A 12,764-nucleotide genomic window follows, 5' to 3' on the forward strand; every position below is an offset into this window, starting at 1 on the left:
ATATAAGAAACACATCACCATATACATATGTGTTTGTTTATTTATTGAGACAGGGTCTCATTATGTAGTTCTGGCTGTCCTGGCTCACTTTGTAGACCAGGCTGGCCTCAAAGTCACAGAGGATCCACCTGCTTCTGCCTCCCAAGTGCTGGGATTAAAGGTGTGAGCCACTATGCCTGGCTATCACATATATTTTTTAAGTATTTATTTTATGTGTACTTGTTATATCAATGTGCTGGTGTGTGCACATGAGTGCAGGTGCTCTCAGAGGCCAGCAGAGGGCACTATAGCTCTTGGAGCTGAGTTACAGGCAGTGTAAGCATACTCTTAACTCCTGAGCCATCTATCTCTCCAATCCCAATTACCCTGAATTATAGACCATATATGAGGTCACATGGTGCCATACTGTCAATCACATCGAAGTGGCACCGCCTCTCCCCCATGGGAAAGCTGACGATAAAATTCACATAGTGTTACAAGGAATCCTGGCGAGTCAAGACACCCATGGAAGGTAGAAATAAAAGAACCAAGTCTTCACCAAATAAACTCAGTGTGGGCTAAAAACATTAACTCTCCTTGTGTCCCAGTACTCAGGAGGAGCTAGAGAGGAGGACTGAATTCCAGGACAGTCTGGGCTACATAACAGGACCACCTCACAAACAGAAAACAAGATGGCTGAGGCTCAGCAGGAAGAGTGCATACACCAGGCCTAGCCCCAGGTACCATCTGGGATGCTCTCGGCAGAGGGGGACACTGACTCCCACATACACACTCTTCCTACCCTCACACAAAGTCAGCTAAAACCACGTGTTATTACAGCGCCACAGAGAGAGTCAGAGTCACCAATGGGGTGTGGTCCAGTAGAACCACACAGCCAGGCAAGCGCACTCCAGCCAGGTACTAAAAGGAACCAGAACTCCCAACAACTCCCAAATGCTGTTCAACGATGAATGGGTAAGCAAGTGTGGCATATTCAAGTAATGGCATCACCACACACAATATGGATGAATCCTGAACACACTGTAGAAAATGGAGCCATGTCATGTGACCCCAACTAGACGACACTTCCAAACATGGATCTGTGGTTGGAGGTGCTGCTGAGGAGAGAGGCTGGTTAATGAATTTTCTTTTCTTATTAAAGTGCTGAAGAGCTTCTGGTAATTCCACAGTGGTGATTGGATATTGTGGACGACTTTAACACCACAGTACACACCTTCTAATGGTTACAGTTAGTAAATCCTGCCATGTATCTTTTTACAATTTAAAACACCACACATCCACACACCCAAAGCAGACTGTGCAATGCAATCTCAAATACAACAACTACACAAACATTAAAACACCACACATCCACACACCCAAAGCAGACTGTGTAATGCAATCTCAAATACAACAACTACACAAACACACAGGAATGAAACTGAAGGGACAGTGCTTTTCCAAGTGTTCACCAGGACTTCTGCCATGTCCCAAGTCCCAACAAACTCTGACTGTACAAGGAGGGCAACTCAGGTCCTGTCACCTTTCTCTGTGTTCTCTACCTGGCACAGTCTCTGGTAAACACAGAGACACTGAGCTGGACCAACACTGTCTGAGTCTCAGCCCAGTAAGTTACATGCACTTCTAAATTATAATGTTATCATTTATTTTAGATTTATTAATTTTATTAGTGTTTCACCTGCGTGTGTGTATGTGTGTGTGTGTGTATGTGTGTGTGTCATATTTGTGGTTGGTGGCCATGGAGGTCAGAAGAGGGCATCAGATCCCCTATAGCTGAAGTTATACCATGTGGGCACTGGGAATTGAACCCAACTCTACAAAAACAGCAAGTGCTCTTAACCACTGAGCCATCTCTCTAGTCCATACTGACACAGGGTCTCACCGCGCAGCCCTGTCTGGTTCAGAGCTTGCTATTCAGACCATGAGTCCTCCTGAGTGCTGAGATTAAGAACACACACTATTCCTACCACCCTGTCTTTTTTAACCTTTTACTGTGAGAGAATCCCACATATCCCAGGCTAGCCTTGAACTTTCAACTGTCCACCTCTGAGTGGACATCTGGTTTTTCGGCAGCGCCTGGCTGTCCCCATGTTAAGCAAGGGCTCTGCTACCTGAGCTCCTCCCCAAACTCCTGGGCGGCCATTCTCCCAACTGCTTAAAACCAGATAGTAACTACACATCATGACACCTGCCAGAATGCTTAGGAAAAATCTCGAATTGGGGCCAGTGAGATGACTGAGATGATTCAAAAGCACTTCCAGCCAGCCCTGAGGACCTGAGTTCAATTCCCAGGACCCACATGGTGGAAGGAAAGAGGTGACTGCGGATAGTTGTCCTCTGATCTCCACACACATGCCTTGGAATGTGTACTGATCCCCCACAAATAAATGCATTTAAAAAATCTTTAAAGAGATCTGAATTAGACAACAAAAACAGAATCTCTGACCCTGAACTGCCACAAATAGATGTTTGGTTTGCTCAGGAGATAAAAAGGTTGGAAGGCGGTAACTGGGGACTAATACTGAGCCCCAAAGTTCAAACTACGCTAAGTAGAAAAATCTTGTACCAGAGAAGCAATTACATGCTATTGGCTACTCCCTCCCAAGTTCCATTTCATCCTCATGATCATCAAATTGAATTTTAAAACAAGACACAAAATTCTGAGTACTCAAACACAATACAGCCAGAGGCCACAACGCACTGCGGTATCCAGAAAACCGTGGTAGAAAAGTATTTATGGGGTGGTGGGGCTGGAGCAGCACCTGGTGTAATAAAGGGAGTTTCTGTATTGGGGCAAACCCACCAACTTAACAATAGACGTTTGATAAACTTGGCATTTAACTCCAAATCTTGGGAAAGATCTTGGGATGAAGCTTGCACAAGAGAGAGGTGTATGGAGAGCAGCTCACACTACACCTTCTGTGAACGCCTTTCTGCCTTTCTCAGATCTGCTTGGAGACAAACCCAACCCCAGAGAGCTGTTTAAACAAGTTCAACTTTAAGCCTGGGGTGTAGAGAATGAAAGCTTTGTTCTCGCTCAGAAGAGATGTTTGATGTTTATGCTAAGGAGCTGTCACTGCAATTTAAGGTAGGACTGAAGGTAAATACCTGAGCTGCACAGGCGGGCCCACCTGCTGCCCAGGAGGAAGACCAGGGACAACTAAGTGCATCACCAGGGAGGCAATGTGTACAAAAGCTCCTAGGCCTAAACACACAGGCTCAGCTGTCACATTTAAACCTTCAGAAATTTGGTTTATTCTTCTTAACTTAGTTTATAACAAACACAGAAAGTGACTGTTTGTTTGTTTTGGCTGCACTTACGTGGACATGCTTCTGGTTCACTAGGGCAGGGGAGTCTTCTCTTCCTGACCCAAGTTCTACACTACACTGTCAGCAGACAGCCATGATTGTGGGTACAGACACCACAGGGATGACCATTTCCGGCAACTCAGGTAATGAAGGAGAAGCAGACAGACAAAAAATCAGCCGAGACACAGAAACTAAGGGGGCTGGGACTGGGTTCATTTGGCTGCAGCAACATGGATGTGTAATAGCTCACACAGAGATCAAACAGAGATTATGTCCAAGTAACTCAAAAATATCCATAGCATTTCTGAGTGACTGGGATTTAAAAGAACAAAATAAAACAAAACAAAATACAACACAGGGCTGGAGAGATGGCTCAGCAGAGGAGCCCTGGCTGCTCAGTGGAGGTCTGCATTTGTTTCCCAGCACCCACATGTCAGCTCCAGGGAATCCGACGGCCTCTTCTGGTCTCTAATATGCATGTAGTGTACATACATGCAGTCAACACACCCGTACATTAAAACAATACAAAAAAAATCGCAGAAAGACAGAATTGAATTTGCCTAGGATTTTGCCAAGAGGATGGAAAAATGAATTCAATTAAACAAATGTATTAAGCACTTAAAATACCAGCAAAAGGACCCATTGTCTGAAGGCAGGAAGAGCAGAACCTTAAGCAACGTGAGCCTCCAACATTGCCCATAGGGGAAGGTGAGGATGAGAGGAGAGAGGGAGCTTACCAGAAAGAACAGGGAAGGCATGGGGCCATGGAAAACACAAGGTGCCCGGGCCCACACTGAAAGGCCAGCAACAGTGCCAAGGTCCCAGCCAGAGACAAGGGCAGCAAGAAGCCCAAGAGCAGGACCACATAAGACTCACCATGCAAACTCAGGGGCCTAGAGCTGACCTGAAAACACAGGAAAGCAGTGGGCCCAGGACAGAGGAGACAGAGAGGACAGAGAGGGGACGCACCCACAGTAAAACACTGCAGGGGAGGGAGACTGAGGTGACTGCAGGGTTTCAATGCCAGCAGATCCCAGCACTTAAGAGTACCCGGTGCTAGCCACTGCCTAAGCTCCCTATGCCTTCAGTGCTGAGGCTGAGAAGCAAGGAGGTCTCAAAGGCCAGCGGCACTGTGCCGAGGAAGCTGCACTTCCAGTAGATTAGACTTTTATTGGTGGCTTTTACTGCCACCATCACTGGTGAATGAGAAGGTTTGAGCTCCTGCAGTTCCATTGGAATTCCAACAGGCAAAAGCAAAGTCAATTTGTCTGTAAACTGCTGAAGAGCAGGCTACCCCTCTCACTTCTGCTCTTTCTCCCATTGTTCCACTGTGCCCACTGCTGTCTGATCACCACACACACACACACACACACACACACACACACACACACACACACACTTTATTCTTTACTCAGTCCCTACAGGTCTCAAGTCCACTCACAGCAAGACTGGAGCCAGCTAAGGCCGGCTTCTCCAAGATGAGGTCCCTTCCAAATTTAATGGTTGTTTGCAAATCCACTGCCTGGTGACTACCAGGACCCAAAGCACTATCTTACTCCTCCTGTCAGACGAGGACCACTCTCAACTCAGAACATGGGTGCTCACTTGCTTCCAAGCCAGCTGGAGCATCTCTGACTTCTTTTCTGCAATGCACTAAGAACAGGCTTTAAAAGCCAAGTTCCACTCTATCAAGCCACTCACCTGAACATCAACTGACGGAGGCCTATCTGGTAAAGGCCTAGGCGAAAGGACCCAGTGCACCACTGCTAGACTGAGTACTGGGCAGGGTTCACATCAGATCAGGCCTCTGCGTGGGAAACAGGGTGGCTACCGGAAGCACAATCCTCTCCTGTGCCGCCTGCTGCACAGCTGAAGGCAGGCATCTGAAGAAAGGCGGCTATAGCCCTAGCAGCCAGGCCAATGCCCAGTACATGGAAGACACTAAGTATGTGCTAAAGGAATCTATGGATCACCAAAACGTACTCAACGTGGATAAGTGTATCTGCTTAGGGTACTTCTAGGTATGTGTATTACACGCCCAGCATTGCCAAACACCAATGAAATGTTCAGATACAGTGGTACCATTAGAGACCTTAGGGACGAGGGAGGTAGTCAAACTGCTCCCTGTGTGAACATGAGAAACTAAGGTCAGACTCCAGCACTCGGCATACATCTGTAGCCCACGGACTGGGAGGGGATGTGGTAGAGGAGACAGCCAGGTCCAAAAGTAGACAATGACCGGAGAAAACACTTGACGATCCGTGACCTGCACACAGGCATGACCAAGTGTGCCTGCTCATACATGTATGCACACCATACACAAACACACAAAAAAGGAGTTCCTAAAATTCTACTGATAGTCTACAATGTATCTCTAGGACATTTGTTTAACTACTGGAATTGATCTCCATCATTTAGACTGCAGGCAAGTGAATGTACCTGCTTGCCTATGGTTCTCTGTCACCCAGACGCTATGCCTGCGGTCCTTTCCCGCCATCCAAGGGTATGCACGTAACAGAAAGACCCAAGCACTCAATACACACATTCCCACCGGAGCACAAGGTGACACCCGCTTCCCATTAGGGTCCTCATACTGTAAACATGTCCTCTTAGCAGTCTGCTTAGGGCCATACTTCTGCTGATGATCTTGCTATGCAAAGCAGTCTCCAAGCACAGTGCTCAAGCGAAGCCTGGTGTTCACAAGCACAAGAAGACAGTGAGATGCCTTGGGGAGAATGGTGTTTGGTTAAGCTCATTCAGACAAGACGTGCAATACTGTTCTTGAGTTTCATGGTGTGAACCAACACTATGTATTAAATGGTGTCTTCACACAGAAACAGGGTTATCAGTTGATAGTCTGATGAAACCTCTGCTCAGAGGCCTTCGGGAACTCACCCTGTACTTCCTAGAGGAGCAACAGCTCATATTGGTCAGCAGTGTCTGTGGCCACCTTATAGACCAAACTATCAAGCTGTCTCTGCAGTTTTACAGGTACATGGTAAAGCAGAGGATGGAAGGCAGCTCTGGGCACACGCTAGCCCACCTTCCTTAGAGCCTCAGCTGGGAACTGTATTTACTTACGTTTAGTTTAAGCCACTGTGATTTTAAGTTCCCCAACAGCAGGGCTTTGGGAACTTTTGTTCCTCTTATTCAGTGTTATGTCCTCATGCCAGAGCTGTTCTAGGCACATACCTACATGAGTGAAGACACCTCTTATATGTAACTATGTAGATGTAACTACTTAATCACCCTCACATGTCAAACCCAAAGGATTCAGTAGTGCAAATGCAGCCTTGAGACTGGATAGAGAGAAGGACATGGGTAGGAACTGCTGGGGAGGAAAATTCACAGCTAAGCAAATGGGCAGCTCTATGGCAGGGGAAGGAGCTGCTCTGCAGGACCACTGGTGTTCCCGGCCCATTGTCCTGATGGAAGCAACAGGTACACAGCGGACGAGATGGAGATGCTGTCTCTGGAGTCCAGGCTCAGGGTAAGCCACACACAGGGTAGAAACTGAGATGAGCGGAGACAGAGAACAGGTATGCCCAGCTCGCCATGGGGCAAGCTGAGAGAAACGCCAGTTAGACTGGCCCAGGAGCCGATACTCTAAGGCTGCGAATGCCTAGCCTAGGAGGGACTGACGGTTCAGAGTACCTGCAGTACCTGCAGCTCGACCAGCACTAGGTTCGATGAGGAAGAGGATGGTTTTGTAAATACAGAGAAACATGGTATAATGCTGTCTTACATCAGCACCCCGACTCCTGTAACAGACAACGTAAGAACTCAGTACAAAGAGGGACCCCAGACTTACTGTTGACTGCTGTCCCAAGCTGAACTTCAGCAACAAAGATTTCAAAACTAAACACAACAGCCTTACCAGTATTCTAATTTAACTTTCAAAAGGGGAGGGAGGGAGGGAAAGAGGGAGGGAGAAAGGGGAAGAGGGAGGGAGGGAGAGTGTTGTAAGCGCCCAGAGCCGAGAGCTCCAATCCTGATGACACCCTGTATTCCTGGTACTTATGAGACCAGACTGCAGAGCAACCCAACTCATGTTCCAAAACGCAGCAAGCAGCCTCAACTGGACACGTGGAAGCGACGGCGTGTCCCTCCTCTCCTGGCTCCTCTTTACTGATTCTTAAACGGTAGCAAGGTTACAATTAGCTCACCGGTAGAGAATAAACCTATTTATAACACAGCAGTCCCATGAAAGGCACAACCATCTGAAAGAGTTTCTAGAGGAAAATACGATGCAGCTTCTTCCCCCGCCTGCAGACTCCCCAGGGCCTTCCGTCTAACCTCCCTGTATTCCCAGCCACGGTCTGGCCACCTCTCAGCCTCCATGTTCTTATGTAACATTTACATAGTACCATCAACACACCCAGAGTTGCATAACATTACCAACCAATAAAGCCTAAAGCAGGTCACTCCCTCCAGCCTGCCTTCCATGAGATCAGGTACACTGCTGGTCGGTGAGGAAAAAGCCTGCCAAGGGCAGAAATTAGCTTGAGGAAATCTGAACCCTGGCTACCAAAAACCAAAATCGGAAACGAGCCACACTGACATGTGGTGTGTCTATCAATCAGAATATGTTATTCTGCCCCATAAGATAAAAAGTAACCCAACATTGTTTATTCAGTGAACTCAGAACTCAGAAACTGTGTCTAAAAATACCTCCATGCCAACTGCCTATCAGCAAGTCAGCCTCACAAATGTCCCAATCAGAGCGTCACACAGTATTTTCTCATTTCCAGAGGGAAAGTGGAGGCAGTACCAGGTTAAGTTGCTTGCTCAAGGACAACCTGTATAAACAAAGTTCCCTGAGCACCAGCCTCCTCCCTCCATCTGGCTCTAACCTTTAACCTGTGGTCATTTCAATGTGCGTTATCACATCTACCAATCAGAGGCTCTGTCCCTCCACAGGACTTCACTCTCCTGCACTTCAAGTCCAGGCCCAGTCACTGAAGCTAGAGGCTCGGGTTGGGGTCACATCTCTAGGCTGTTCACGGAAATGCAAACTGTTCCTATCAGAACCTCAGGTGCCTCTCTTGCTGTTGTCTTTAAAACATGAATGTCATGTTCTCCTGCTACTAACTTAATTTTACATTTTATAATACTAGTGAAAATTCCTAAGACAGGTCTTAAAACACATCATCTACCCAGTGGATGCTGTTTCCAGGGTGAGAATTCTCCTCCTTGTGGCTGGCTTTTTACTAAGGCCCAGTTCTGATTAGTGTAGGTACCTATCTCCTGCTGCCCTCACATGGTGTCCACATACCAGGCCTGAGAGCTTCCTGGTCTGTCACTTCTCCAGCTCACAGACAAGCACTGTAGAGGAAATGCAGGGGAGGGAAAAAAATCAACTTCTTGTTATCCCAGCCTCTACTTTCCCAGAAGTGACGTTTTACTTTAAGTCTTTTGCAACAGTGGTCTCTGTAACATGCACTATTGGCAACTAGATGTATCCCGGAAAAAAACTCCAATGTCTGGCCAAGAAATTTGAAGGCCTTGGAGAATGTTTGCTGGACACACAACCCAATTTCCCATTGACCAAAAAAAGAACCCAACTCCCTGTTGTGCCTACCCACCGTCACCTCAACAAACATCCACTTTAGGGAGGGTACAAAAACAACAGCACACCGATTTCTACTGTGTCCAGAACCAGTTGGATTACCAATTAAACATTCTTCACTATGTTAGCAACAAGAAAAGCCCACAGACAGATTCACCAAATCAGTAAGGAACTGAGTGTTTCAACATCTTGGAGATGTTAGAGGCAGGATATGAATTTCACTGGAGGGACTTAGAGATTTATTTATACACACATAACACGACAAACCTGAAGACGGAATGTCCTTATTTTTACCACCCTACTAGGGAAACAGCACTGTCACAGATCCCAAAACATGACCTATAAGCACCAGAGAACAGTCTTATTTATGAAAATCAATCTCTCCCCCACAAACGCAAGGCTGTTCACCCACCTTCAGCAGGGTTCATCAGCCTTCACCGCTCAGTTACCTGTGACACAGCAGCAACACAGGGCAACACAGCAGTGTCCAACAGGAGCACTGGCCAGTGAACAAAGACCCTGCCGCACAAGCCCCGCCACTATGGGAGAACACACTGAAGCGGGGGATAATGAACTTGTTTTTGAGACTCCAAAGTAGCACAGTATCTTCTACTGGGGGTCTGCGTGTGTGTGTGTGTGTGTGTGTGTGTGTGTGTGTGTGTGTGTGTGTAGAAGAGCCACAGACAGACAGACATACAGACATAGACACACACACACACACACACACACACATGAACTTCCATTGCTGGAAGGTTGGGGGCGGCTGAGAAGCCAAAGCAGAAGGCTTTGTACAATGGGAGCAGCAAATACAGTCCTAATTGTCTTTCCATATCCATCTGTGGGTCAATAATCATTTCGATGCAACTGCCAAATATAACCTTCCTCAGCAACCCCAATGCCAAAGCACATTTGAGAATACTACCAAATGAAATATTTTAGGGTTTCATGTGCTCTTCCCGGCCTCCAAAGCCTCATCAACAACACAGACAGTGTAGTGTCTCACAGAAACGTCTCCACCTCTGTAGTGGGAAAGGTGGGGGTGGGCCTGGCCAGCCCAAGGCCCTTATGGTTGGAAAGTAAGGGGTGTGTGTGTGTGGAGGGTGGGCTGGAAGGAGGGGCTGTGTGTCAAGGCAAAAAGTACTGACCAGGGAGACGATCCAATCGTGGGGTCTTTAAATAATTAAGGGGGGAGGGGGACTGAAAGCATGTTCCAGGATTTCACCTGAAAAGCATCCTCCGAGTGATTAACTGAATGGGCCCCCTGGGGGGTGGGGGGAGTCGAGGAGGAAAGCAAATACTCCTAGATTCAGATTAACAGCTGAGGAACTAGGTTTCTCGGTGTTGGAGCGGTTCTGAGGCCAATCTCTAAAAAGGTTTAGGGGCCTGCTCGCCCCATTTCTTCCAAACAGCGTCTACGGGCAAGGATATCCGAACTGGGTGGGAGGGGGGTGCCCTGCAGAACCTAAGGGACTGAGCGAAAGAAAGGGGAATGTGGCTCTGGTGCCTAGACTATCAGGGTGGCAGGGGAATGTGGGTAGGACGGGAAGGCTAGAGAGAAACCCCTACCCTCCTAGCCTAGGATACACATAGGCTCTCGGCATCAGAACACATCAGAAAAATAAGCCCCCATCGCCGAACCCCAAAATCTTGGCGGGAGAAAGGAGCCCCCAGAAGCATCTGCTGGCAGGGAATAACCCCCCTCGCACGGACGTGCTGAAGGGCAGGAGCCAGGGACCTCCACATCTCGAGGAAGCCTGGGCTGGGAGCGGAGGGAGCGGAGGGTGCAGGAGGCGCGACCCCCTGGGCGCCCCGGTCGGGCTCCGCCTGGACGAGCGCGCGGGTCCCCAAGGCAGACCCACGGCCGCCCCGGCCCTCCGCGCCCCCCGCCCGGCCATATTGCGCGGCTGGGGAGGGGGCGCGCCCGAGCCCCACGGCGAGCGCGAGGCCTCGCCGGGCCCTCTGCATCCCGCGCCGCCCCACGCCCCGGACTCACCCTGGATCCCCCGGGGCCCGGACCCGCCGCTGCCGGCGAGCAGGAGGACAACAAGGGGGAAGAAGGAGGAGACTCCGGCCGACTCCGCCATAGTAACCGCCGCCGCAGCCCAGCAGCGCCCAGCGCGCGCGCGCGCCCCCGGCGCCTCCCTCCCTCCCTCCTCCCGCCCGCCCGCGCGCGCCCGGCTCCTTCGCTCCGCGCCGGCACGTGAGCTCCCGGGAGCCGGTGCGGCCAACGCCGCGCGCGCCCCCGAAGGGCGGGGCCGGGTGCGCGCGTGCGCCCGCCTTAAAGGGGAGGGTCCCTGTTAAAGGGGCGGAGGCTCTCGCCTCGGCCAACCTCGCGTGCCCGTGCGGAGCCGAGCCGAGAGCGGGGGAGGCCGGGTCCGCCGAGCGTCCGTCTCCCTCCTCCCTCCGCGAAGTGGGGGAGCCGGCGCCCGCCCTTCATCCCCAGCCCCGACCCTCCGGCCCGATGAGTCCTGCTGGGTTCGTCGCCAGGGTCTCCTAACCGGCGTCCCCGCGAGTCTCCCCCGCTGCAGCCGGTTGGACCCAACTACCTGTGCGAGCGTCTGTGTTTTCAAAACGTAGCTAGGCTGGAACGGCTGACAGCCCTGGTGAGGGTGCTGGCCAGGTAGAACCATTTTGGTAAACAATGTGACAGCACCTATCAGACAGCCTCACAGGACCATCGCATTCGCCCGGCATTTCCTCCTGTCTGTCTGCAGGAAATAATGAGGCTAAATATTTACGCAAAATGTTCCCTTGCTTATTTATCATTGGGAAAAAAAAGCTGGAAACTAGAGAAGCAATCATAAGAGCTTAGATAAACTATGGCTCACTCATCTGAAGGAGCACTCGTGATTAAAAATCGATTTACAAAAACTAGTGGCGCGAGGAAATGTTACTCCATGTTAAATAAAATGCAAACACCAACCTTTACAATATTAATTTTTTGTGGATGATATGTATGCATGTATGCGTAGGAGAAAAGGGGACAATATTACTCAATATTACTACTAGGGTTTTCTGTTTGTTTTTGGTTTTGTTTGAGACAGAGTCTTATGTAGCCAAGGCTGGCCACAAACTCACTCACAGAACTGCCTATTTCTGCCTCTCGAGTGGTGGATCTAAAGGTGTGTGCCACAGTGACAAGCCAACGTAATTTTTATTTTTCCTTTAAATATTCTAGTAATTTCTAAACACTTTCCAGATAAACATTACTTTCAAATTTACTAGAAAATGCTTATAAAAGGCAAGTGATTCCATGTCTTTCTGAAGAGCTCACAAGAGACTTCGGGATCTGTATTCTGCTTCTGATAAACAACTAGGAAAATACAGGCAACGTGTTAGCCTTCTAAAGGCATAAGTTTCATGTGTGAGACCAAGAGAGAGAGAAGACCAGCAAGAAGGAGGGAGGAGAGGCAGGCAGATCTCTTGAGTTCTGGGCCAGCCTGGTCTACAGAGCAAGTCCAAGAGAACCAGGGCTACTCAGAGAAACCCTGTCTCAAAAAACCAACAAAGGGGGGGCACTTTTCAACATGTAATTCTCACCTTACCTTATAATTGTCTCCAACACACAGAACCCAAGGAAAACAGAACTGAGGATCTCATTCCCCAGATACAATACACATAAGAGGAAAGTCAAACCAGTGTTTAGCAAGCAGCTGGGGGAGAAAACTCCATTTTTATTCGGCTAACCCTCAATCACCCCCACCAAGATATAGCCGACTTCCCCTAAGCTTGTCTAACTCATCTACCCAACTATGTTGTATCCATCCTCCCTTAGGTCCCCAGCTATGGTCCAACAGTACTGAGAGCCACTGGACCAGAGTCGGCTTTAAATAACAAGGTTATTCTCTGTCTGTTCCAGAGCTTAGAAGCCCAAACTCATGGTGCT

At 49.0% G+C, this 12,764-nt stretch overlaps 1 protein-coding gene across 1 annotated transcript in view; it reads right to left on the minus strand.

Moving 5' to 3' along the window:
- ACVR1B (activin A receptor type 1B) overlaps positions 1 to 11,001 on the minus strand; it is a 37,794-nt gene extending 26,793 nt beyond the window's left edge. Inside the window, exon 1 of the mRNA XM_080939584.1 lies at positions 10,872 to 11,001. Within this exon, the coding sequence (XP_080795710.1) occupies positions 10,872 to 10,962 (91 nt within the window). The 5' untranslated portion in view covers positions 10,963 to 11,001. The remainder of the gene's footprint in view (positions 1 to 10,871) is intronic.
- Positions 11,002 to 12,764: the final 1,763 nt, after the last annotated feature.

The sequence above is a fragment of the Micromys minutus genome (genome assembly GCF_963924665.1).
Source record: "Micromys minutus genome assembly, chromosome: 27".
Classification (NCBI taxonomy): domain Eukaryota; kingdom Metazoa; phylum Chordata; class Mammalia; order Rodentia; family Muridae; genus Micromys; species Micromys minutus.